The following is a 23,360-nucleotide window of genomic DNA, read 5'->3' as shown; positions in this document are numbered from 1 at the left end:
GTCAACGCAAAAATGGTGGAAAAACCCAGCGGGTCAGGCAGCATCTCTGGAGATTAGTTGAGCTTATTGTCACGTGTACTGAGGCGCAGCGAAAAGCTTTTGTTGCGTGCCATCCAGTCAGCGGTAACAATAGCTGACGTTTCGGATGGAAACTCTTCTGAACAAGTGGAACACTTTCTTGATTCCAATGGGAGGAACTTATCTGGAAGTGCAAGTAAATATCAGGGCTTATAAGTTGTGCACCTTTCACTGTGGGAGAATAGTAAATGTCAAAGCAGGAAACAGGAGAAAGATTTGGCCGAGGAATATTAAATTCCGCAGTGTGCAAACTTTATAGATTTGGTGGTTTTAAAGCAAGTGCATTGTAGTGATTTATCATTTTCATAGGCTGCAGCAAAGGAGGAAAAATAACTGCAATGCGCTAGTTATGCAACTACCTACACCACACACACACACACACTGTTGGAACCGACTTCAAACCCCACATGTTCCTTTGGAAATCTAAACTAATCTGATTATAGTTTCGAATATTATGTTAATCACACAGGTCCCTTGAAGGCATTTCTTTTCATTGCTGAGACATCAGATTTGGATCAGTTTTTAAGCCACAGAGAAAGTGTGACAGATTGCAGTGAATTGGGAAAAGAAATATTTCGGAGGCACGAAGGCTCCACAATTCTTTTCTGCTTCTGATAGCAATACCAAATTGTATCTGGACTTCAATCATATTTTTTTCCTCTGCTTGCCAATTTAAAAAAGGAAATAAACTAACTGTTAGATTGGGACAATGCAGTGAGCATCATAAAGCAGTGACTGGCAGCCCAAGAGAGTATATATAAGAAATAGGTCAGCCCACTGCCAAAGCTCACTAAAGTGTGGACCATCGCAGCTGTCAAACACACAATGGAGATATTGAGGCATGTAATAGGTATGGGAAAGCCCTACTTCAAATTCACAGAAGATAAGACGCAAGATGCTGGAGTAACTCAGCGGGTCAGGCAGCATCACCGGAGAAAAGCAATAGGTGACGTTTCGGGTCAAGACCCTTCTTCAGACTGAGAGTTGGGAGGGGGAGGGGGGAAGGCATGAAAAGGTTCAGAACAAATCAGAGCCGGCACCGTTGACCAAGGAATGGTCCATTGATGGCTGTGGAAGCGGTGATAATGAAGGGATGTATGGATGTGTACAATGGAACTGGCAGGATGACTAAGGCTGGGGAAGGGGTGGGGAGACGGGGAATTCAGGGGTTACTTGAAAGGAGAAAAATCAATATTCATACCGTTGGGTTGTAAGCTGCCCAAGTGAAATATAAGGTGCTGTTCCTCCAATTTGTGCGTGGCTTCACTCTGGAGGAGGCCCAGGACAGGAAGATCAATGTGGAAATGGGAAGGGGAGTTAAAATGTTTGGCAACCAGGAGATACCCGGGAAATTCACAGATACATGGCCGATTAGACCCATTCAGTATACAGGAGACGCTAAAACTGCAGATGCTAGAATTTTAAAAAATGCAAAAAAAACCCCCAAAAAACTGCAGATGCTAGAATCTAGAGCAAAACACAAAGTACTGGAGGAATTCCGCAGGAAAGCAGCAACTGAGGGAATGGGCAGGCGATGTTTCAGGTCAGGATCCTTCTTCAGACTGTCACCTGTCCATTCCTTCCACAGAGGCTGCCTGACCCGCTGAGTTCCTCCAGTGCTTTTGTGTTTACCAACCAGTATATTGGTGGCAAATCAGTTCTATCAGTCCCATCACTGTTTTTTCCTCCATCTCCTTACACATAATTTTCACGAGGGTCTATCCAATATCTGCTTAAAGCCGTGTGCAGGAAGAAACTGCAGATGCTGGTTTATAACAAAAATAGACACAAAATGCAGTAGTCCAGCGCGGCGCGGGGGAGCTGATGTTTCGTGAGCTTAACGTGAGAGGGGCAAGATTTAAAGGAGATGCGTCGGACAAATGCTTTTTTAACACACAGGGATTGGTGGGTGCCTGGAACACACTGCCAATGCAACTGAGGATGGCGGTGGAGACAGATATGCAAGTACCATTAAGAGGCTTTTGGATAGAAAAAGATAGATGTTTAGAGATAGATAGATATCTTTAGATAGGCTTTTTGACTAGTGTTGCTGGGACATGTTGGCCAGAGTGGGCAAGTTGAGCCAAAGGGCCTGTTTCCACACTGTATTACTCTATAAGCACATGAATATGCAGGGAATAGAGGGGTATGGATCACATGCTGGCAGACTTCAATTCAATTTATTGTCACGTGTGCCGAGGTACAGTGAAAAGCTTTCGTTGTGTGCTAACCAGTCAGCTGAGAGGCAATACATGATAACAATCGAGCCATTCGCAGTGTACAGATACATAATAAGGGAATAACGTTTCGTGCAAGATAAAGCCAGTAATGTCCGATCAAAGATAGTGCGAAAGTCCCCGATGAGCTTAATAGTAGTTCAGGACCACTCTCTGGTTGTGGTAGGATGATTCAGTTGCCTGATAATAGCTGGGAAGAAACTATCCCTGAATCTGGAGGTGTGCATTTTCACATTTCTGTACTTTTTGCCCGATGGGAGAGGGGAGAAGAGGGAGTGATCGGGGTGCGACTGGTACTTGATTGTGCTGCTGGCCTGGCCGAAGCAATGCAAGGTGCAAATGGAGTGAATGGAAGGGGAGGTTGGCTTGTGTGATGGTCTGGGCTGCGTCCACAATTCCCTGCTCGGTGCTTGAGAGAAGCCGTTGGTTGCCGAAACGGACGCTTTCTTGGGGATTGGTCAAAATCTGGTCTTTTATGGGAGCACAAATTCTTGGACTGAGAATAAAAGGCAACAGCAGCAGCAGCATCGAGAGGCCGAGTTACCTGTAGAAGAGCACATAAGCCTCTGCGTTCTGCACAGTCGACTGAGACACCTCCGTTACAGATTGGTCGTCAAATTCGTACCATCGATCGTTCAGGTCATTTAGGCAAAAAGCCGTGTAGTGGCCACCTGTCGTTAGAGAGAGAGTAGATAAATATAAAACTTGAACAAATGCAGAGCATTTTTAACGACTGATTAGACTGAAAAGAAACATACATTAAATGAGCACACTGACCAGTCCCCCACCCTAATCGTCCGACCACTTCCACTGTTTGCTTCCTTCTATCCCTGTTGTTATCACGCCTTCCACAGCCAACAATGGGCCAGTATGGACCACCCTTCCTGAGGTCATCTGTTGCCAGCCCGGAATTGTTCTGGCCATTACTTGCCCCCAGTTTATTCCCCCTCCCCCAACTTTCAGTCTGATGAAGGGTTCCAACCCGAAAAGTTGCCTATTCTTTTTCTCCAGAGACGCTGCCTGACCTGCTGAATTACTTACTCCAGCATTGTGTGTCTATCTTCGGTATAAACCAGTTCCTTTCGACACAATAAATGAGCAATGTCTCTCAATGGCTTCAAGCTCACCATTAGACTTTTACTAGTATCTGAAGGGCCCGTGAATACCTGTGACCTTGGCATATAACACCCAAAGCAATGTTCAATTCTCCGTACATGAGAAGTAGAAGTTTGATTGCTTTAGAGACAGACCAAGAAGGAAACAGACCCTTTGGCCCAACCTTCACCAATGCTGGCCCCAGTTACCTGCATTTGGCCTGCAGCCCATTAAACCTTTCCTACCCATGTAGTTGTCCAAATGTTATCTAAATGTTATTGTATCTGCCGCATCTACATCCTCTGGTAGGTCTTTCCATTTACTCACCACCCTGTGCATGTGTGTGTGTGTGGAAAAAGTTGCCTCTCAAGCCCCTTATAAAGCCTCACCTTAAACCTACGGCCTCCAGCACGATTCCCCTACGGAAAAAATCCCTCATGTATTCAGTTTATCTATGCCCCTCATGGGTTTTTTTTAAATACACCACTATAATGCTATAAGGTCACTGCTTAGTATCTTACACTCTAGAGAATAAAGTCCTAGCCTGACCAACTTCTCCCTATAACTCAGGCCCTCGAGTCCTGGCAAAATTGTTGTAAATCTTCTCTGCACGCTTTCCAGCTCTCTTTTCCTCAAGATGATCTAAGGAGAGAGAGTCATAACTTCAGTGACCACAAGAATTGTTTTTGCAGAGATATTCAACTCTGATTTGAAGCATATTCTTGCCTTCAAGAAAATGCTTCAATTGTCTGTGTTACACTAACTGTTTAGATAAACTTCTTAGCAATTTATTTTGCAAGTGGTACCCTTTGAATCCCCTTCTTGACCCTCATCTTTTTCCCCCAACTGGACAATATCAAACGGTTTAATTTTTTGAAAAACAGTGATAGAGATGTCCTTCAATAATGGCGCCCAACCCAGGCTGCTCTTTGTGGGTTTATCACAGACGTGGATCTGCAATCACGGGTGACACTCCCTCCACACTTTTAAATCTCTACTCCTACAGACACTGAATGGCTCCATTGTAATCATGCATTGCCTTTCCGCTAACTGGCTGGCACGCAGCAAAAGCTTTTCGAGAACACTGATGCAATTTTAAAGAAAGCACATCAGCGCCTCTACTTCCTGAGACGATTACGGAGAGTCGGTTTGTCAAGGAGGACTCTCTCCAACGTCTACAGGTGCACAGTAGAGAGCATGCTGACCGGTTGCATCGTGGCTTGGTTCGGCAACTTGAGCGCCCAGGAGCAGCAAAGACTACAAAAAGTAGTAAACACTGCCCAGTCCATAATCGGCTCTGACCTCTCTACCATCGCTGCCTCAAAAAGGCTGGCAGCATCACCAAGGACCCACACCATCCTGGCCACACACTCATCTCCCCCCCACTACCTTCATGTAGAAGGTTTAGGAGCCTGAAGACTGCAACATCCAGGTTCAGAAAAAGCTACTTCCCCACAGCCATCAGGCTATTAAACTCAACTCAAACAAAACTCTGAACATTAATAGCCCATTATATGTTTATTTGCACTTTATCTGTTTTAGTTATTCGTGTGTGTATATATTTATATAATGGTATATGGACACACTGATCTGTTCTGTATTCATGCCTACTATATTCTGTTGTGCTGAAGCAAAGCAAGAATTTCATTGTCCTATCTGGGACACATGACAATAAACTCTCTTGAATCTTGAATCACTGTACCTCAGGACACGTGACAATAAACTAAACTAAAATAATAGGATTATGGGCTTCATGAAAAGGGAGACTGGAAAAAAGTAAAAATAGAAATAAATATTCAGATGATAATGTTTGTAGAATGTTATGTATAAAGTGCAGCACAAGATTAAACCAGAGGTCAACCATTCAGTGAGTCAGGCCTGATCACGGCTGATTTCTACCGCAGCTGTTGCCTGCCTTATCTCCACATCTTTTGATTCCTTTTTAATACAAAGCAAAGATTAAAGTATAAAATAAGATCAGAGAACTGTACACCCTTCGGCCCTTCGGCCCAGAACGTTTGTGCTGAACATGATGCCAATTAAACCAAACTAATCAGCCTGTACATGATTCCTGTATCCCTCTATTCCCCGCACCAATCTAAATGCCTAATAAAGGAGTTTTTTCCCCAAAAGAAGAGCAGAGACCACAGGGGTTAAATGTTCAAAAAGCTTCGGGTGATGAATTTGCTATAAACGGTTTCTATTCACTGGCTCATTGAAGGGTAAAGACCAATCATCTGTATCTCACTACCTGTCAAAGTGTCAAGGTATTTTCCCCAAGAGCGTCGATGCAATCTACAACCTTCTACTTCAAGTGGCTACAGGAATGGATCAATGTTATTTAATGTGGAGGGTAGCAGAGAGACGCTAAGCCAAACTTGCAATTGCTACGATTCAATAAACTATGTTTATTACAAGACCAAAAAAAAAGGGTATTATGACTTTTGGTCCTTGCAATACATTTTACAGCCAATGAAGTTCATGGTTATGATCCAGGAAATATCACTGGCAATTTGAACACAGCAGGCTACAAGGTAATAACTAACTGGCTCATCATCTTTTTTATGATGGAAATAGAATTGCAAGCAAATGGGAATTCCAGGTTTCTGCACATGCATTGTCGAACGTGTTCTAAAGTCGCAGATTTACTGACAAATTGCGAGCGCCAAATTTTCGGAATGTGGGAGAAAACTGGAACACAAAGAGGAACCCTACATGGTCACAGGGAGAACTCCATGCAAACTCCATGCCGTGAGGACTGGAGGTCAGGATTGAAGGCAGTGTGGTGGTGTGGTGTATCCATACTAGTGCTGGTCTACCAAGGGCTTCCTCATTTGAGCCTAGATCAGCACAAGAACAGGCCCTTCGGCCCATCTATGCCGAACATGATGCCAAGTTAAACTAACCTCCTCTGCTTACATGTGAATCGTATCCCTCCACACCCTGCGCATCCACGTGCCTATCTAAATGCCTCGTAAAAAACGCCCATTTTCTTTTTATCTGACGCCACTTTTGTACCTGGCTCCACCTTTCACCACCGGCAGTGTGTTCCACACACCCACCTCTGTGAATATAAAAACTTAACCTTCACATCTCTTTTAAACTTTCCCCCTCTCACCTTCAAGCTATGCCCTCCAGCCTTTGACATTTTCACGCAAGGAAAAAGACTGACTGTCCAGCCTCAACTATGCCATATCTGGACGGGGTATCTAATTGAATAGGGGCAGCAAATAGAGATTCTGGCAGTGGAATCCAGGTTAGCAAGATCTAATCACCAGCTTCGCTTCATTAGTCAGATGCCGAAAGGAACACTCGAAAAAAAAATTCTTATTTTTTAATTGAATGAATGAATGGTTTATTGTCACATGTGCCATATGTCACAGTGAAATTCTTTGCTTGCCGACCCAAGGTATGCGAATAGTCACCACATAAAGGGCAGTGACCAAGTTGCAAAGAGCCCTCCCCTCCCGGGTCTAAAACGCAGCAATCATTCTGCAGTAACTATCTGTAAACAACATGCCCTTTAAAAAAAACTGAAACTAAAAGCAGTAGTAACTGGGGGTTCAAGTACAAGGGAGACAATCTTAAATCTTTCCAAGAACAATACAACACAGTTAAGGTTTCAACCATTATATTGAAATCTCAATCAGGTATACTCACAACTTGCGGTACCATGATGACAGATAACAGATAAAAGTTCATAGGTTGTGATTTGAGAAGGGCTGTCTTTAGCGAGGAAAGGTTGAAGGTCAAGTCCTTCCAATGGAAATGACACATGGTTGTTGATTTTGGTGGAGAACATGAGTTCGTGCCTGAACCTCTTCAAGTGAATGCACAAAATCTGCAAAAGAGACGTGCAATTAGAAACTCATCTTCCAAATCTAGCAATAGGTTTTTTTATTGGAAGTCAGTAAGTATCAAGACAGTCCAGAGTGTTTTATTGTCATACGTCCCAGCTAGAACAATGAGATTCTTACACGCAGCAGCACAACAGAATATGGAATCATTTAAAGATGAATAGTTAGGGTGAATGTACAGAACTTTCTTTCCTAGAGTTGGGGAATCAAGAACTAGACAGCATAGGTTTGTGATGAGGGGGAAAGATTCAATAGGAACCTGCAGGGCACTTTACCCACACAGAGATTTGTAATTGTATGGAATGGGCTGCCAGAGGAACTGATTAAGGCAGGCAAAGTAACAATATTCCAATGTCATTTAGGCAGGCACATGGATAGGACGGTTTAGAAGTCTATGGGTCAAACATTGGCAAAGGTGCGTAGCATAGATGGGGATTTTGATCAGCGTGGATAAATGGCTGAAGGGCTATAGGCCCATGCTATATGACCATGACTACATAGTCAAGTCTAACTTGATAGCGGGATGAAAATGGCAAATACTAGAGGGCATAGCTGAAAGGTAAGATTAAAATGAGGTGTGTGGGGCATTTTTTTTTAAAACACAGGGAGTGGCGAGTGCCTAGAACACACGGCCAGGGGTGATGATGGAGGCAGAAACAAGTGGCATGCAAGAAGCTTTTAGATAAGCACGAAAATATACTGTACAGGGAATGGAGGGATATGGATTATGTACAGACGGATTGGAATTGATTTTGGCACCAAGTTCGGCACAGATAATGTGGGCCAAAGGAACTGTTCCTGTGCTGCACTGTTCCTATGTTCTATATTTCGTGTTCAACACCAATGACAACATCATAAAACAAATGGATACCAGAGTGGGTCTGTGCCAGATAATGATTAAACTAACATGAAAGATAAATCAGCTTGACCTTGTCCTCAGCAATCTGTCCACTCCAATGAAATGAACACCGCGATCTATTATAGCGATGACTCAGCAAATCTCTCTGTCTTAGAATGAAGGCAGAGAATAGACCCTGGTTTAAGGAGAAGTGCACAACAACATGGCTGAAGAAGCACGTCTAAAAATGAGAAAATTGCAGCACAGCGACACAGTGGTAGAGTCGCCGCCTCACAGTGCCAGGGACCCTGGTTTGATCCTGACTGTGGGCACTGTCTGCACGGAGTTTGTACGTTCTCCCTGTGACTGCGTGGGTTTTCTCCGGGTGCTCCGGTTTCATCCCTCACTCCAAAAACACAGGTTTGTAGGTTAATTGGCTTCGGTAAAATTGTTAATTGTGGCAAGTGTGTGTCGGAAAGTACTAGTGCACAGGGTGATCACTGGTCTACGCAGATTCAGTGTGCACGAAGGGCCTGTTTCCGTGTTGTATATATGAAGTCTAAAGCATTGCAGCCATGCTAAACTAGGTCTAAAAAAAATGCAAGGATAAATCTATTCCAATGTTACCTCACAAACCCGTGGTCTTTATTCACCTAGGACGCGGGCAACCGACACACGGATACATCACTCTGTTCCAAGTCGTACACAATCCCAAATTTGGAATATATATTACCCTTCCTTCTTGTTGCCGAATCAGAATCCTGGAACAACCCCATCGAGCTTGCACTGTGTGGGAAAGCCCTTCCCAAAATGGCAACAGTGGTAGTTTACCACCATCTTCCAGAGGAAAATACTTCAAAAAGTAGTAAACACTGCCCAGTCCATCATCGGCTCTGACCTTCCTTCCATCGAGGGGATCTATCGCAGTCACTGCCTCAAAAAGGCTGGCAGTATCATCAAAGACCCACACCATCCTGGCCACTTACTCGTCTCTCCGCTACCTTCAGGTAGAAGGTACATGAGCCTGAAGACTGCAACGACCAGGTTCAGGGATAGCTACTTCCCCACAGCCATCAGGCTATTAAACTTGGCTCGGACAAAACTCTGAACATTAATACCCCTTTATCTGTTATTTGCACTTTATCAATTTATTTATTCATGTGTGTATTTACGTATATAATCGTATATGGACACACTGATCTGTTTTGTAGTCAATGCCTACTATGTTCAGTTGTGCTGAAGCAAACCAAGAATTTCATTGTCCTATCAGGGACACATGACAATAAACTCTTTTGACTTTGACTCTTCTGAAGGTCAATTAGTGTTGAACCGCAATAAATCTAGGTCTTGCCTAGATCCTGAAATGTTGATAAATTGTGTAAAACCATAACCCCATCAGGGAAAGATCTCGGAATTCCACAGAATAATTGAAAGTGGCTACATCGAGAGGTTATTTATCCGGCGGAAACAAACAATTCAAAGTCACAACAGATACTTACCTCTGGCAACACCAGCACTTTGCAGAATTTCACCCCATTTCTCAACCTAGAAAAAAGAAAAAAATGTTGGATAAAGAAAACAAAAGTAATTTCCTCTCCCTCACCCCATCAAAACTATAATTATACTATTTATCTTTTAATGAATATCACTCCGTTAATTCCCCAAGCATAATTGCAGAACATTTATTTCCCTTAACAATTCAATTGAAAGCAGGGGGGCTTCCTTATACTGCTCTGTCCTTGCCATTTGAAAGACCCATGGCAACCTGTGTAATATTCAATCACCTAGGGCAGCACAGCGGTAGATTTGCTGACTTACAGCACCAGAGACCCGGGTTTGATCCTGACTGCAGGTGCTGTCTGTACAGGGTTTGTACGTTCCCCCTCTGACCCCGTGAGCTTTTTCCAGGAGCTCCGGTTTCCTCCCACATTCCAAAGACGTGCAGGTTTCTAGGTCAATTGGTTTCGGTAAGAATTGTAAATTGTCTCTAGTGTGTAGGATAGTGTTGGTGTACGGAGATCGCTGGTCGACGCAGACCCGGTGGGCCGAAAGGCCTGTTTCCGTGCTGTATCTACACTAAACTGAGCCTTGAAGACTGAAGGAGGGTCTCGACCCGAAACGTTGCCTATTCCTTCTCTCCATAGATGCTGCCTCACCCCGCTGAGTTTCTCCAGCATGTTTTGTCTACCTTGAAGCTCCCATCCTGTTTTTCCAATAAAAATGCTGAAGTCATTTGCCATTGCATTATCTGTGTAAGCCAGGTGTCCATTTGCGAGATGAATATGGAAAAGACCAACTGGTTGTGATGTTGGTGCTAAAATATTCTTTTGCCTCTCGGCAACTGAACCAGTATTTTCGTGAACAATCACCTACAGCCTACAATCACATGATCTTAAATATCTTTCACTCTGTGAATGTTAAAGACCATTCTCCTCAATTATCTCCTGCCAAAGCTCAGGGTGTCCCTAGTGCTCAGCTCCAATCAATGACCACAATGTTCAATCAATAATCTGTTTCACTGCTGGCTCAGACCAGTGTGGTTAACTCTTAATTACCATCCAAAGCAATCTAGTAAACCCCGATTATATAAAGCTGCTACAAGTATTCAGCTACATTCTCAGAACAACTAGTTAGATCCTTGTGTAGGAAGGTACTGCAGATGCTGGTTTACACTGAAGATAGGAACAAATGCTGGAATAACTCAGCGGGACAGGCTGCATCTCTGGATAGAAGGAATGGGTGACTTTTCAGATCAAGACCCTCGTCACACTGAGATCCTTGGTCTAACTAGTTGATCAACTAGTTAGATCTTTGGTATCACTGGTTGACGCCAGAACGTGGTACATCTCTCTGCATACTGTTCCACAAAAGGTTCTATCATTCTCATGTACAGTATAATTTGTGTAAGAAGGAACTGTAGATGCTGGTTTAAACCGAAGATAGACAAAACCGAAGATAGACAAAAAAAGCTGGAGTAACTCAGCGAGACAGGAATGGGTGACGTTTCGGGTCAAGACCCTTCTTCAGACTGGAGAGCACGCGGAACATGCTTTTCACTGTATCTCCGTACACGCGACAATAAATAAATAAATAAACCAGTGGTCCCGTCCAATGAATGAATACAATTATAAAAATAGGTGATGTGATTTTTCTTTCTAGTATTTAAATAACAATAAAGCAAAATTAAGAAAAGTACAGACCACCCAACCTGCCACGAATATTATTTACAGGATTAGTTTAAAGATACAACACGGAAACAGGCCCTTCGGCCCACTGAGTCAACGCCGACCAATTTTACCAAGTCAATTAGCCTACAAACCTGTACGTTTTTGGAGTATGGGAAGAAACTGGAGCACCTGGGGAAAACCCAGGTAGGTCATGGGGAGAACGTACCCGGGTCTGTAAGGCAGCAACTCTACAGCTGTGCCACGATGAGCAATCACATTTCGCTGAATGGGAATACACTACTTGTGCCTGCCATTCTTGGCATTAAACTGAGGGGCCAGATGAGAAGTGCATTGTTCAGCGGTAGAATGGCTGTTAGTGCCAGCATGCGACCTCCAGCAAAGCACATGGTGCAGATGGTAAGAGCAAACTGGCCGAAGTGGAAATCACGATAGTTGTCTCTGGAACTGCTGGCCATGTAGTACATTCAGAATCACAGCATGGAAACAGGCCATTCAGTCAAACTCTGGCCCAATTTAAAAAAAAAAAAAAAAACCACAGTACTTACTTTTTACACTTTTCACAGCTGTACATGTTGTCACCTGCAAATTGTACAAGGGGTATTTAATGTCAATGTGTACCACAAAAAAAACTTAAACAAAGGACAAAAAATCTAACCAATTGACGACATAATTCTCCTCAGAACTGTTGCAATTTATAAACATACAATTATTGCCACGGTATTAATACTGCAAAATCCTGATCATATCCTATCCCATTGTGGAGAATACTGATATCAGCATCTGTCTCATCGCCCATTCTTCATGGCACCTTTAAACGTCCCACCCCGGTCATTCTTCCCGTTTCCACTTCTAGAAGCTACAGAAGATTGAAAGCGTGCACCACCAGACTCCAGAACAGTTTCTCCCCCGCCATTTAGAACGGAGACGAGGAAACACTTTTTCTCACAGAGAGTGGCAAGTCTGTGGAATTCTCTGCCTCAGAGGGCGGTGGAGGCAAGTTCTCTGGATGCTTTCAAGAGAGAGCTAGAAAGGGCTCTTAAAAAATAGTGGAGTCAGGGGATATGGGGAGAATGCAGGAACGTGGTACTGATTGTGGATGATCAGCCATGATCACATTGAATGGCGGTGCTGGCTCGAAGGGCCAAATGGCCTACTCCTGCACCTATTGTCTATTTCTTCCATTCTTTGGGCATCCTTGTTGTAATATTTCAATGAGTGCCCCTCATATGTTCCCATAAGTGCTCGACTTGACTTCAAGAATTGACACAGTTAAAGAACCATTCTTGGGGAATCAGGAACCAGAGGACATCGGTTTCAGGAGAGGGAGGAAACATTTAATAGGAAGTCGAGGGGTAATTTTTTTTAAGCAAAGGGTGGTAGGTGTATGGAATGTGCTGCCGGAGGAGGTAGTTGAAGCAGGTAGTATCGCAACATTTAATAAAATGGAGCGGTGGAACTAGTGTCGATGAGCCATGTCAGCTGGTGGGCTAGTTGGGCCAAAGGGCCCTGGAGGGCGAAATAAGCTCAGTCTTGCCTTAGCCTAATATACATGAAAACAATGATACATGCCTACACTCTCCCTCAAATGGGATCAGCACAGAAGACGAACCAACCCATCCAAATCTTGGTCTACATGGCCATGGAACAACATGCGCAGCGATGCACATGAAGCGAGAGAAACACACTGACAGATTATTAATCTTTATCATATAATATTTGACATGTGTTATAAACAATTTGTTGCTGTCGTTGTTGATTCAGGAGAGAGAAAGGAGAATGAAAGTAACAGCATTTTTTGCCTCATTTCAATTCGGGAAAGTTGTTCATAAGTGATAGGGGCAAAATTAGGCCATTCAGCCCATTAAGTCTGCTCTGTCATTTAATCATGGCTGATCTATCTTTCCCTCTAAACTCCATTCTCCTGCCTTCCCCCCCATAACCCCTGGCACCCGTACTAATCAAGAATCTGTCTATCTCTGGCCTGGCCTCTATCCATTGGCCTGGCCTCCACAGGCCGCTGTGGCAACGAATTCCACAGATTCACCACCCTCTGACTAAAGAAATTCCTCCTCATCTCCTTCCTAAAGAACCATCTTTTAATTCTGAGGCTATGGACCTCTGGTCCTAGATTCTCCCACCAGTGGAAACATCCTCTCCACATCCACTCGATCCAAGATAAATGAGTTATTGAAGTCCCTCCGTTACCACCTACACCCACACCTTTCTTACCTTTCTTACCCCCCTCCCCCCCCCTTCCCTCCCATTGTTAAAATAATTTTGATTACAAGGTCTGTACTCACCCTTGAGCTCATCTCTGGCGAAAAAGGCAGCCAAGCAGTCCTGCAAAGATACAACAGGGCCCCAGAACCAACTAGGGAAATAATAGATAACAGAGCGAGAAATATTATTGATTTGAAAAGGCTGTAATTTCTTTGCTCTGACAACTTTAACAGCCAAGGGCCATAAAAAAAACGTTCCAAACCACCAGCAGTAAATCAAGGATTGATGCGCACCTCTTGATGTATTCCATGACGTACGCGATCCAGCCTTGTGGAGCATAGGCCTCACCACATGACCCTGCTTTCACCAAGGACATTTGGTGACTTGAAGAATGAAGCTTGGCCAAATCTTCTTTACCCGGGATAGGCAGGGACAGATCTTGAAATGTCTCCAGAGTGGTGGACACCTGACAACAAACACAGGGGGACAAAGGGATGGAGTTAAGCATAATTCAAAGTAAGTAGTGCGATTATTCTCCACATGAGAAGACAACTGAATGTGACACTTTGTTAACAACGACATAGCTCAAAGGAGAGGCCCGCTTAGGGGCAAGCTAAACTACATTTACAGTTACAATTTAGTTTATTGTCACGTGCACCGAGGTTAAGTGTTTTTCACTGCTTTTCAAAGCTTTTCACTGCACCTCGGTACACGTGACAATAAACTAAACAGTAACTGTAACAGAGGGGGAAGAAAAGAAACAGACATTAACATTTTTTTTTAATATTTTATTATTAGAAGTACAATCATATGGCACCAAAGTGCCTAATATATATTTGCATAATACATTTTATGTACAGCTTCTTATTTTTTTTGTTATATTAAAGAAAGATTAGAATAAGAAAAAGAAATTAGATGGTAAAGGATAGAAAAGCGTGAGATATATAGTGTGTGAAGAAAAATTAGAAAGACGAATGAGTGAAGAAAGTTGTGGAAAAGAAAATAGATAAAAGAGAATAAGACATAAAGAAAGGATTTTTTTTTTTTAAATCATTGTTTATAATCTTGACCAACCCTCATCCAGTCCTGAAACAGTTAGTTTTTACAATTGTGTGTGCACCATATGATTCCAAGAAAACGACAAAATGGAGACCAACTCGTTATGAATTGGTCTGATTTATCCATTAGGAGGAATCGCAAGATGTGCGGTGCCCAACATATTTGCAATCCACATTTTAAGCGTTGGTATTGATGTATTTTTCCAAAATTTAAGTATACATTTTTTTTGCTATTATTAAACCATAGTTAAAAAATAAATTTTGAGATGTGTTCAATTTATTCCCATCTTCCATTACTCCAAATATAATCATTTCAGTGTTAGGTAAGAAGGAACTGCAGATGCTGGAGAATCGAAGGTATCACACCAAAAAAGCTGGAGAAACTCAGCGGGTCAGAGAAGGTGGTTTCGGCCCGAAACCACGTTGCCTATTTCCTTCGCTCCATAGATGCTGCTGCAAGAGCTGAGTTTCTCCAGGCCCTTTTTTGTAAGGGGATCAGGGGGTATCAGAGAAGGCAGGTAGGTTACTGATTTGGATGATCTTGAATGATCATTTTGTAAATATTTTGAAAATATCTGCTCTCCAGACATTAACATCTAACGAGACAAAATTCTAATGGAGAGAGGAGCCCTGAAGAGAGGGGCGACACTGTGGCGCAGCGGTAGAGTTGCTGCCCTACAGCGCCAGAGACTTGGACTCCAAAGACGTATTGGTGTGTAGGTTAATTAGCTTTGGTAAAATTGTAAATTGTCCCTCGTATGCAAGATAGTGCTAGCGATGGCTAGTCTTGGGCTGAAGGGCCCACTTTTGTGCTGTATCTTTAAAGTCTAAAGTTCTAATGATAGCGCATATATTCTGCAATCAAAGTTAGGATTTTATTATTACTTTTTCCTTGCACATAACATACTACCTTTGTATATAATACGTATATTACAAAAAATACATGCACTAAGTTTAAAAGAAGCATTGAATACGCAATAACTATTAAAAATAATATCCAAGGTAGACAAAAATGCTGTAGAAACTCGGCAGGTGAGGCAGCATCTATGGAGCGATGGAATAGGTGATGTTTTGGGTCGAGACGAGTCTGAAGAAGGACCTATTCCATCGCTCCAGAGATGCTGCCTCACTCGCTTCTCCAGCATTTTTGTCTACCTTCGATTTTTCCAGCATCTGCAGTTCGTTCTTAAAAATAATATCCAGCAGACTTTGTGCAGCAAGCAAAAAGGTCAGCAAACAAGCAGATGCATAAATGTAAAACTGGTCTTGGTGTGTGTAGGATAGTGTATGTGTGCAGGGATCACTGGTCGGTGCGGACTCAGTGGGCTGAAGGGCCTGTTTCCGCGCTGTAACTTCAAACTAAGCAAACGAATGACTGCCCTGAGCAATCAATCAGTTCCCTGCTACAAGCATGGCCAGTGTGTGTGTGTGTCAAAACATCCCAGAGCCAAACAATCCCAGGGGCAAATGACTTAACAGTTGTACCCACTTAGAAAGCAGCTCTTTTGCCGAGTTCATGCCTGCATGCAAAACTGCATAGTACACATAACTATTTACACAACACATCAAATCCCTTGAGCCGCCGAATCCCACAGCACTTTATCAAATATGCCTTGCACAGATGTCCCTGATCACACTAATAGGATATGTCAAGTCAATAGTCACAGTTACTGGTCTACAGTTAAAGTATATCAATCAACACTCTCATTCTACAAGAAATGATCAGTCACGAACAGTAGACAGAGGCTGTTGACATTTTGCAGAAATAAAATGATTATCCCCAGCATAAACCAGTTTAACCGTAGGTTTATCGGTTTCACTGTCCCAGCCAAGTATTTGGGTTTTACTAAACAAGATGGACACAAAGTGTTGGAGTAACTCAGCGGATCAGACAGTATCTCTGGAGAAAAAAGGGCAACGCTTTTGGTCGGGATGCTGATGCTGGGATCTCCAGAGATGCTGCCTGACCCGCTGAGTTACTCCAGCATTTTGTGTCATATCTTCGGTATATACCAGCATCTGCAGTTCTTTTCTACACATGTAGATTTTAATTCTGCTCGACCTGGCCAAATACAAAAAAAAATCTGACGGTGCAATAAATAACTGGCCTGTCCCACTTAGGCGATTTTCTCGGTGACTGCCGCGACTGTCATAGTTCAGGTCGCCGAAAAAACGGTGACTGGGCCCCCCCCTACGATAATGTCTACGACAATGTCTACAACAACCTACCACCTAGTCGACGTCAAGCTACCGACAACCGACGACCCATTAGGACGTCCACACATACAACAACCTCCGACCACACTTACAACAACTTACGTCCACCCGCGACAAGCCATGACAAGGTAAGAGAATTCAGTCGCCGGTGCCTGTCGCCGGTTGACGTAGGTAGTCGCCAATGGAATTCACCAAAGTCAGCACCGGCGACAACCTACGTCATCCTGGCAACAATCTACGACAGCACCTACATCAAGCTGCGATCGTTGGAGTCAAGCCCAAGAGCCCCGACTTTCGCCGAAAAGTTTTGAACATTTTGAAATCTAGCAACGACCAGAAAAAAAGATGCGACTGTTTGGGCGACTGAGGAGACCATACAGGTGACACCCCGGCGACAGCCTAGTCACCACCAAAAAAATTTAAAAAAGTTAAAAAAAAAGTTTTTTAAAAAAAATCGCCTAAATGGGACAGGGGCATAATAATTCATCTTGTTTAAAGTTAATTTTAGTTAAGCACATGCTATAGATTTTTCTATTAACACATTAAAATAGGATAATTGCTAATTGACACTTGCACTCTTTATTGGAATTGAAGGCTTTCTATTGACGGTGCACAGATTAAGATTGCAGCACAATGACAAGAACACTTCAAGAACATTTCTTCTCTCATCTCCCACTTTCTCCCTTCAACCCCCACCCATAACCCACCTGGACTCACACCTATTTCCCCTTCCCCCTCCATTCCTTTCTCTGGCTTCACAATTCGCAACTCTTTCACCCTTTTTTCTCCCACTAACACCATATTTTTTTCATTTCAGGCCTTCTGTCCAACCATCTGCCTATCTAATCTCCCTCTGTTATAGGTGTTAACCTATTACCTGCCACGTTTTGTCCTTCCTCCTCCTCCTCTCTTCTAACTTTTCTCCTCCCCCCGCAACCATTCCGAAGAAGGATCACAAACCTTCCTCAACCACAGTGGGAAAAGTTGCCCCTCAAGTTGCTGCTCTATTGTAGGACACAAAGTGCTGGATTAACTCAGTAGATCAGGCAGCATCATTGGGCAACATGGATAGTTCTTCCTAAACTAGAAGAATTTGGGACCCTTCTTCCATGGGACAGTGTGTCCGTTGGTCATTAGGGGTTCTGTTTGAAGCAGTTCCATTTTCAACAGCAACACATGACATGCAATACAAACTAAACTAAACTATTGGTCCCACTTCACAACGTCAGATAAGTTCATAACTTCATCAGTGATAGGAGCAGAATTAGGCCATTCGGCCCATCAAGTCTACTCTGCCATTCAACTATCTCTCCCTCCTAACCCCACTCTCCTGCCTTCTCCCCCTAACCCTTAACACCTGTACTAATCAATAATCTATCTATCTCTGCCTTAAAAATATCCATGGTCTCCACAGCCTTCTATGGCAGTAAATTGCACAGATTCACCACTCTCCGATTAAAGAAATTCCTCCTCATCGCCTTCCTAAAAGAACTTTAATTATGAGGCTATGACATCCTCTCCACATCTACATATGTATATGAAAGAACTGCAGATGCTGGTTTAAATCGAAGGTAGACACAAAATGCTGGAGTAACTCAGCGGGTCAGACAGCATCTCTGGAGAGAAGGAATGGGTGACGTTTCGGGTCGAGACCCTTCTTCAAACTGATGTCAGGGGAGGGGCCGGGACAAAGATAGAATGTAGTCCCTGGTGGCTCAGCACATCAATTCCCCTCCCATTCCCAATCTGACCTGGGCCTCCTCCATTGTCAGAGTGAGGCCCAGCACAAATTTGAGGAACAGCATCTCATATTGGGTAGTTTACACCCCAGCGGTATGAACAATGACTTCTCTAACTTCAGATAGCCCTTGCTTTCTCTCTCCATCCCCTCCCCAGTTCTCCCACTAGTCTTACTGTCTCTGACTACATTCTATCTTTGTCCCACCCCCTCCCCTGACATCAGGCTGAAGATGGGTCTCGACCCAAAACGACACCCATTCCTTCTCTCCAGGGATGCTGCCTGTCACGCTGAGTTACTCCAGCATTTTGTGTCGACCTGTCCGCATCTACTCTGTCCAGGCCTTTCACTATCCGGTAAGTTTCAATCAAGTACCCCCTCATCCTTCTAAACTCCAGCGAGTAGAGGCCCAGATACATCGATCATTTAAGGCCAGTTACATTTCAACAGACTGAACGACGCGGTTAGAGGAGGGTGCAAGCTTCTACCACGATGAGTCCGCAATAAGGCATAAGACACAATCAAAGAAGAACTTCAACTGAGCCACAAGATGCACACTTACCCGATCACAAGTCAAACACTGCACCGAACTCACAATGGTACCGTCAAAGACGTCAGAGATAACACTTTTGTACTTTGCTTGTTTTCTTTTTTTAAGCGGTACAAAAGAGGTAACTAAAATCGAAAGCAAACAAGAAGAATTTTACTGGGAAGAAATGTTTATATTGAAAACATGCGATTTTGACAGACATGTCCACCGGCAACTGGTGGTCCGGCACCTCCTTTAATCCGGACAAAATTATGAGAGAGCACTTGAAATCCCCCTGGAAGTACTCCCCGATAATGTGGCGCTCAGGCCGGTTTGATCCTCACCTCTGGTGCTATCTATGTGGAGTTTGCATGTTCTCCTTATGAGTTTCCTCTGGTGCTCCGGTTTCCACCCACGTCCCAAAGACATGCGGGTTTGTGGGTTAATCAGCCTCTGTAAATTGCCCTGAGTGTGTAGGGAGTGGATGAGAAAGTGGGATAACGTAGAACTAGCGTGAACAGGTGATCAATGGTCAACGCGGACTCAGTGGGCCGAAGATGTCTTTTGCCTGCCGATATGGGCTTAAAATATATGGCTACGGCAACATTTCAATCAATCACATTCTAGAAATATCCTCTCAAGATAATCAAATTCATTATTTTTTTGCATAATCATGTCATAAGAACATATAAATCATCTATATTTTGTGTTATAGTCTGTCCATGATCAATATTTTCATACTAAATATTCACAGTACAGATGTATTGTGCAAAAAATAATGATTTTGATTATCTTGAGAGTGGATGTTTCTGGATTAATTTATGGGAATTAAACATTAAATTTCTTCCATTTGGCATATAAATTCATGACAAAGTGAGATTTAAAAATCATTTTATATTGTGAATTCTTGTGTGAATGGGATCAGTTTGTTATTTGGATAATTAGGCTATTTAAAAAAAATGTAGCCTTATCTTAAGAAATGGATAGATGTTTAGATCTAGTAATTGAATTTAGATTAATTTAATTGATTAGATGAATTTAATTAATTTGATGAAACTGATGAAGATGAATTTTTTGTTGGGTATTTACTATTTGTTTTAGTGTTTAACTTTATCATTTCTACCTTTTTTCTAAAACTGCAAATAGTAACTTGTTTCTGTAATGCATTTCAGTGTTTTTTTTCTTTACATTTTAAACGGATGTCTCCGAAGAAGAAATGCAAAATTGTCAATCCAAATGCCCAGCAAAAGAGACTGATTTAGACAGCATTCGTAGAGATTATCTGAATTTGGACTACTCCAAATGTGATGATCTACAGGACATTGTTAATGGGAAAGTAGTGGGCAGAAAGACATGTCATGCGTGGTTTGAAGAGCAAAAACTTGTAGTTTACAATTCCAAAATGGAAAAGTTGAGGAAAAACAAGGTGTACAGAGTTGCTTATTGGTTACAATCTGAGGAGTATGATGATGCTACTGATTATGATATGCCAATGTACCAGCTAGCAACTGATCTTCTCCATAAAGACTTGGTCTTTGCTAGAAATTGTAATTTATTTACCTGTCTGTTACAGACACAGCATATAATACAACAATATTAAAGTTCTGATCTTGAGAATATCACATTTTTGAATTTTCAAGGCAGTCTGTGTGTTTATTACTATTTCCGTCACAATGATCAATTTTGTAATTAGCTACAATTAGGTAAGTAACTAATTATATGCTTTAATTTCAGGTCATCCAAGTGAGATGTTTCATATTTGTTTCAGAATGCTTCAATCGATAATAAACGAAAATTTCATTCAGTTCTCTTAATTTTTAAGAAAGTTATGGGCTTTTGACTGTCCTCGATCACAGCTTTTGTGTTAAGTCAATGGAAAAGTAATAGGAAGCAAGATGCTAATTTCCGAGTATGAAAATGATCATACCATTTTTAATACTGAAGATATGAAAATGAATTAGGTATCAAATTAAACTTCTTTTTATGCTTTATCTGATGGGATAAAGTACAGGTTTTAAAATCTCAAATGTTCGTAACATTCCTAGGGTAAGGCATTTAGAACGGAGATGAGGAAACACTTTTTCACACAGAGAGTAGTGAGTCTGTGGAATTCTCTGCTTCAGAGGGCGGTGGATGCCTGTTCTTTGGAGACTTCCAAGCGAGAGCTTGATAGGGCTCTTAAAGATAGCAGAGTCAAGGGATATGGGGAGAAGGCAGGAATGGGGTACTGATTGTGGATGATCAGCCACGATTACATTGAATGGGAGTGCTGGCTCGAAGGGCCGAATGGCCTACTCCTGCACCTGTTGTCTATTGTACAACCAATACTCCATAATCCCCGATTCCCCAAAACTCTGAAATTCTCTCAACCTCGAGTATCATGAATGATGCAGCACCTACAGTTCTGAGTATGGAATCCCAAAGATCCACAATTCAGAGACACATTTCTCACCTCCACCTTAAATAGATGGCCTTTGTTATGAATATGCTCCTTAGATTTACGTGACCATACCAACTTACAGGATCTATACACTGTCAGGCCACCACAAAATCTTGCTTGCTTCAACTAGCTCAACTCTCATTTTGGTAAACTATAAAGAGGATAATCCAATCTTCTCAATATCAGCTCAAAGGTCATATCCTTCATCCCAGGAATAAATTAGGCAAGTGTTCTCTGCATTGCATTCTTAAAGAGGATAGCTCCAATTACTCAATATTGTTCATAGGTCCTTCATTACAGGAACAAATCTAATAAGCATCCTCTGCATTGCCTCCAAATCAAAATAGAGTCAAAACAGGCCCATCGGCCCAACTTGCCCACACTAACCAACATGTCCCATTTACACTAGTCCCACTTGCTTGCCATTCACACTGGTAAATGTCCCATTTGCACTAGTCCCACTTTGCCCATATCCCTCTAAGCCTATCAATATCTGCCTAATTGTTGCAATACTGCCTCAGCTACCTCCTCTGACAGTGTGTTCCATACACCTACCATCATTTGTATGTAGAAGTCACCCCTTAGGTTCCTATAAAATCTTTCCCCCTTCACCGTAAACCTATGCCCTCTGGTTCTCGATTCACCTACTCTGGGGCAAGAATCTCTGTGCTTCCACCCGATCTATTCCTTTCATGATTTTGTACACACACACACACACCTATAAGATCACACCACATCCTCCTGCGCTCCAGGGAATAGAGTCCCAGCCTGCTCAACCTCTCCTTATAGCTCGAGGACACTCACGTCCTGGCAACATCCTTGCAAATCTTTACTGCACCCCTTCTAACTTGGCAACATCTTTCCTATAACATGATCCCCAGAACTGAACATAATACTCTAAATGCAGCTTCACCAATGTCACATGACCTCCCAACTTCTATGCTCAATACTCTGAAGACCAAAGTGTGAAAAGCCTTTTTGACCACCCCATCTACCTGTGGCGCTATGTACCTGCACTCCTAGATCCCTCTGCTCTACAACACTTCCCACAGCCCTGCCATTTACAGTACAAGCTGACCTTAAACGAGACCAAAGTGTATGCAGTGCTTTTGAACCGTTAATCAGTTCACCGACCAGAGAACAGAATGTGCTGTAGAATCTTCAAGTCTGCACAGCACAGCTACCACACCAGATGGTAATCTAATCTACAGCAGACAATACCTTTTTTGTGTGAGGAAACAAGACCTCCCCACACTGAAGTAGATCGCGGTGGGCTGCTGGACAACCTTGAATTTGCCTCATTCAGCATAGGACTGTTAGGTGTCGACGAATTGTGCATTGACACATCTGTGATAACCTCTGAAAGAAAGACAAATGAGCGTTACTTCAAAGGAAATGTAAAAGCAGCTTTATTACATCATGTAGTTAGTGGAATGGACACATAAAATTGCTCTTGGGAATGTTATACTCCATTACCTTGAAATTGGATTACATTTGTTTTTCGGAAATGGGTGCTGCATTTGGACACAAATTGCTGGAGGAACTCAGCGGGTCAGGCAGCATCTCTGGAGAATATGAATAGGTGACGTTTTGGGTCGGGACGTCTGAACGTCAGGATCTCTGGTCTTTGTCCAACCACTTGAAGAAGGGTCTCGACCTGAAACGTCTGCCTGACCTGTTGAGTTACTCGAACCTTGTGTCGGTCACCTGCCTATCAACCTCCCCCCTCACCTCACCAATATCAACCCGTTACCTACCAGCTTTAGCCCTGCTCCTCCTCTCTCCCAGCTTTCTTCCTCCCCCTACAATCAGTCTGAAGAAGGGCCCCGGCCCGAAACGTCACCTATCCATGTTCTCCAGAGATG

At 42.8% G+C, this 23,360-nt stretch overlaps 1 protein-coding gene across 2 annotated transcripts in view; it reads right to left on the bottom strand.

Annotated features, from left to right (window-relative positions):
• usp33 (ubiquitin specific peptidase 33) overlaps positions 1-23,360 on the bottom strand; it is a 71,673-nt gene that overhangs the window by 14,806 nt on the left and 33,507 nt on the right. For both annotated transcript variants that reach the window (XR_008724089.1, XM_055641312.1), the window contains exons 11-18: positions 22,717-22,854; positions 19,089-19,201; positions 13,807-13,979; positions 13,594-13,664; positions 11,839-11,872; positions 9,605-9,650; positions 7,071-7,251; positions 2,860-2,986 (exon numbers count right to left, since the gene is read on the bottom strand). Coding sequence is in view for 1 of the 2 variants with exons in the window: in XM_055641312.1 (XP_055497287.1) it covers positions 2,860-2,986; positions 7,071-7,251; positions 9,605-9,650; positions 11,839-11,872; positions 13,594-13,664; positions 13,807-13,979; positions 19,089-19,201; positions 22,717-22,854 (883 nt within the window). In the remaining variant the exon portion in view is untranslated. The remainder of the gene's footprint in view (positions 1-2,859; positions 2,987-7,070; positions 7,252-9,604; positions 9,651-11,838; positions 11,873-13,593; positions 13,665-13,806; positions 13,980-19,088; positions 19,202-22,716; positions 22,855-23,360) is intronic.

This window comes from Leucoraja erinacea, chromosome 10 (genome assembly GCF_028641065.1).
Source record: "Leucoraja erinacea ecotype New England chromosome 10, Leri_hhj_1, whole genome shotgun sequence".
In the NCBI taxonomy this organism is placed as follows: Eukaryota; Metazoa; Chordata; class Chondrichthyes; order Rajiformes; family Rajidae; genus Leucoraja; species Leucoraja erinaceus.
The sequence above is the reverse complement of the archived record's forward strand: the minus strand, read 5'-3'. Positions and strand labels throughout refer to the sequence as shown.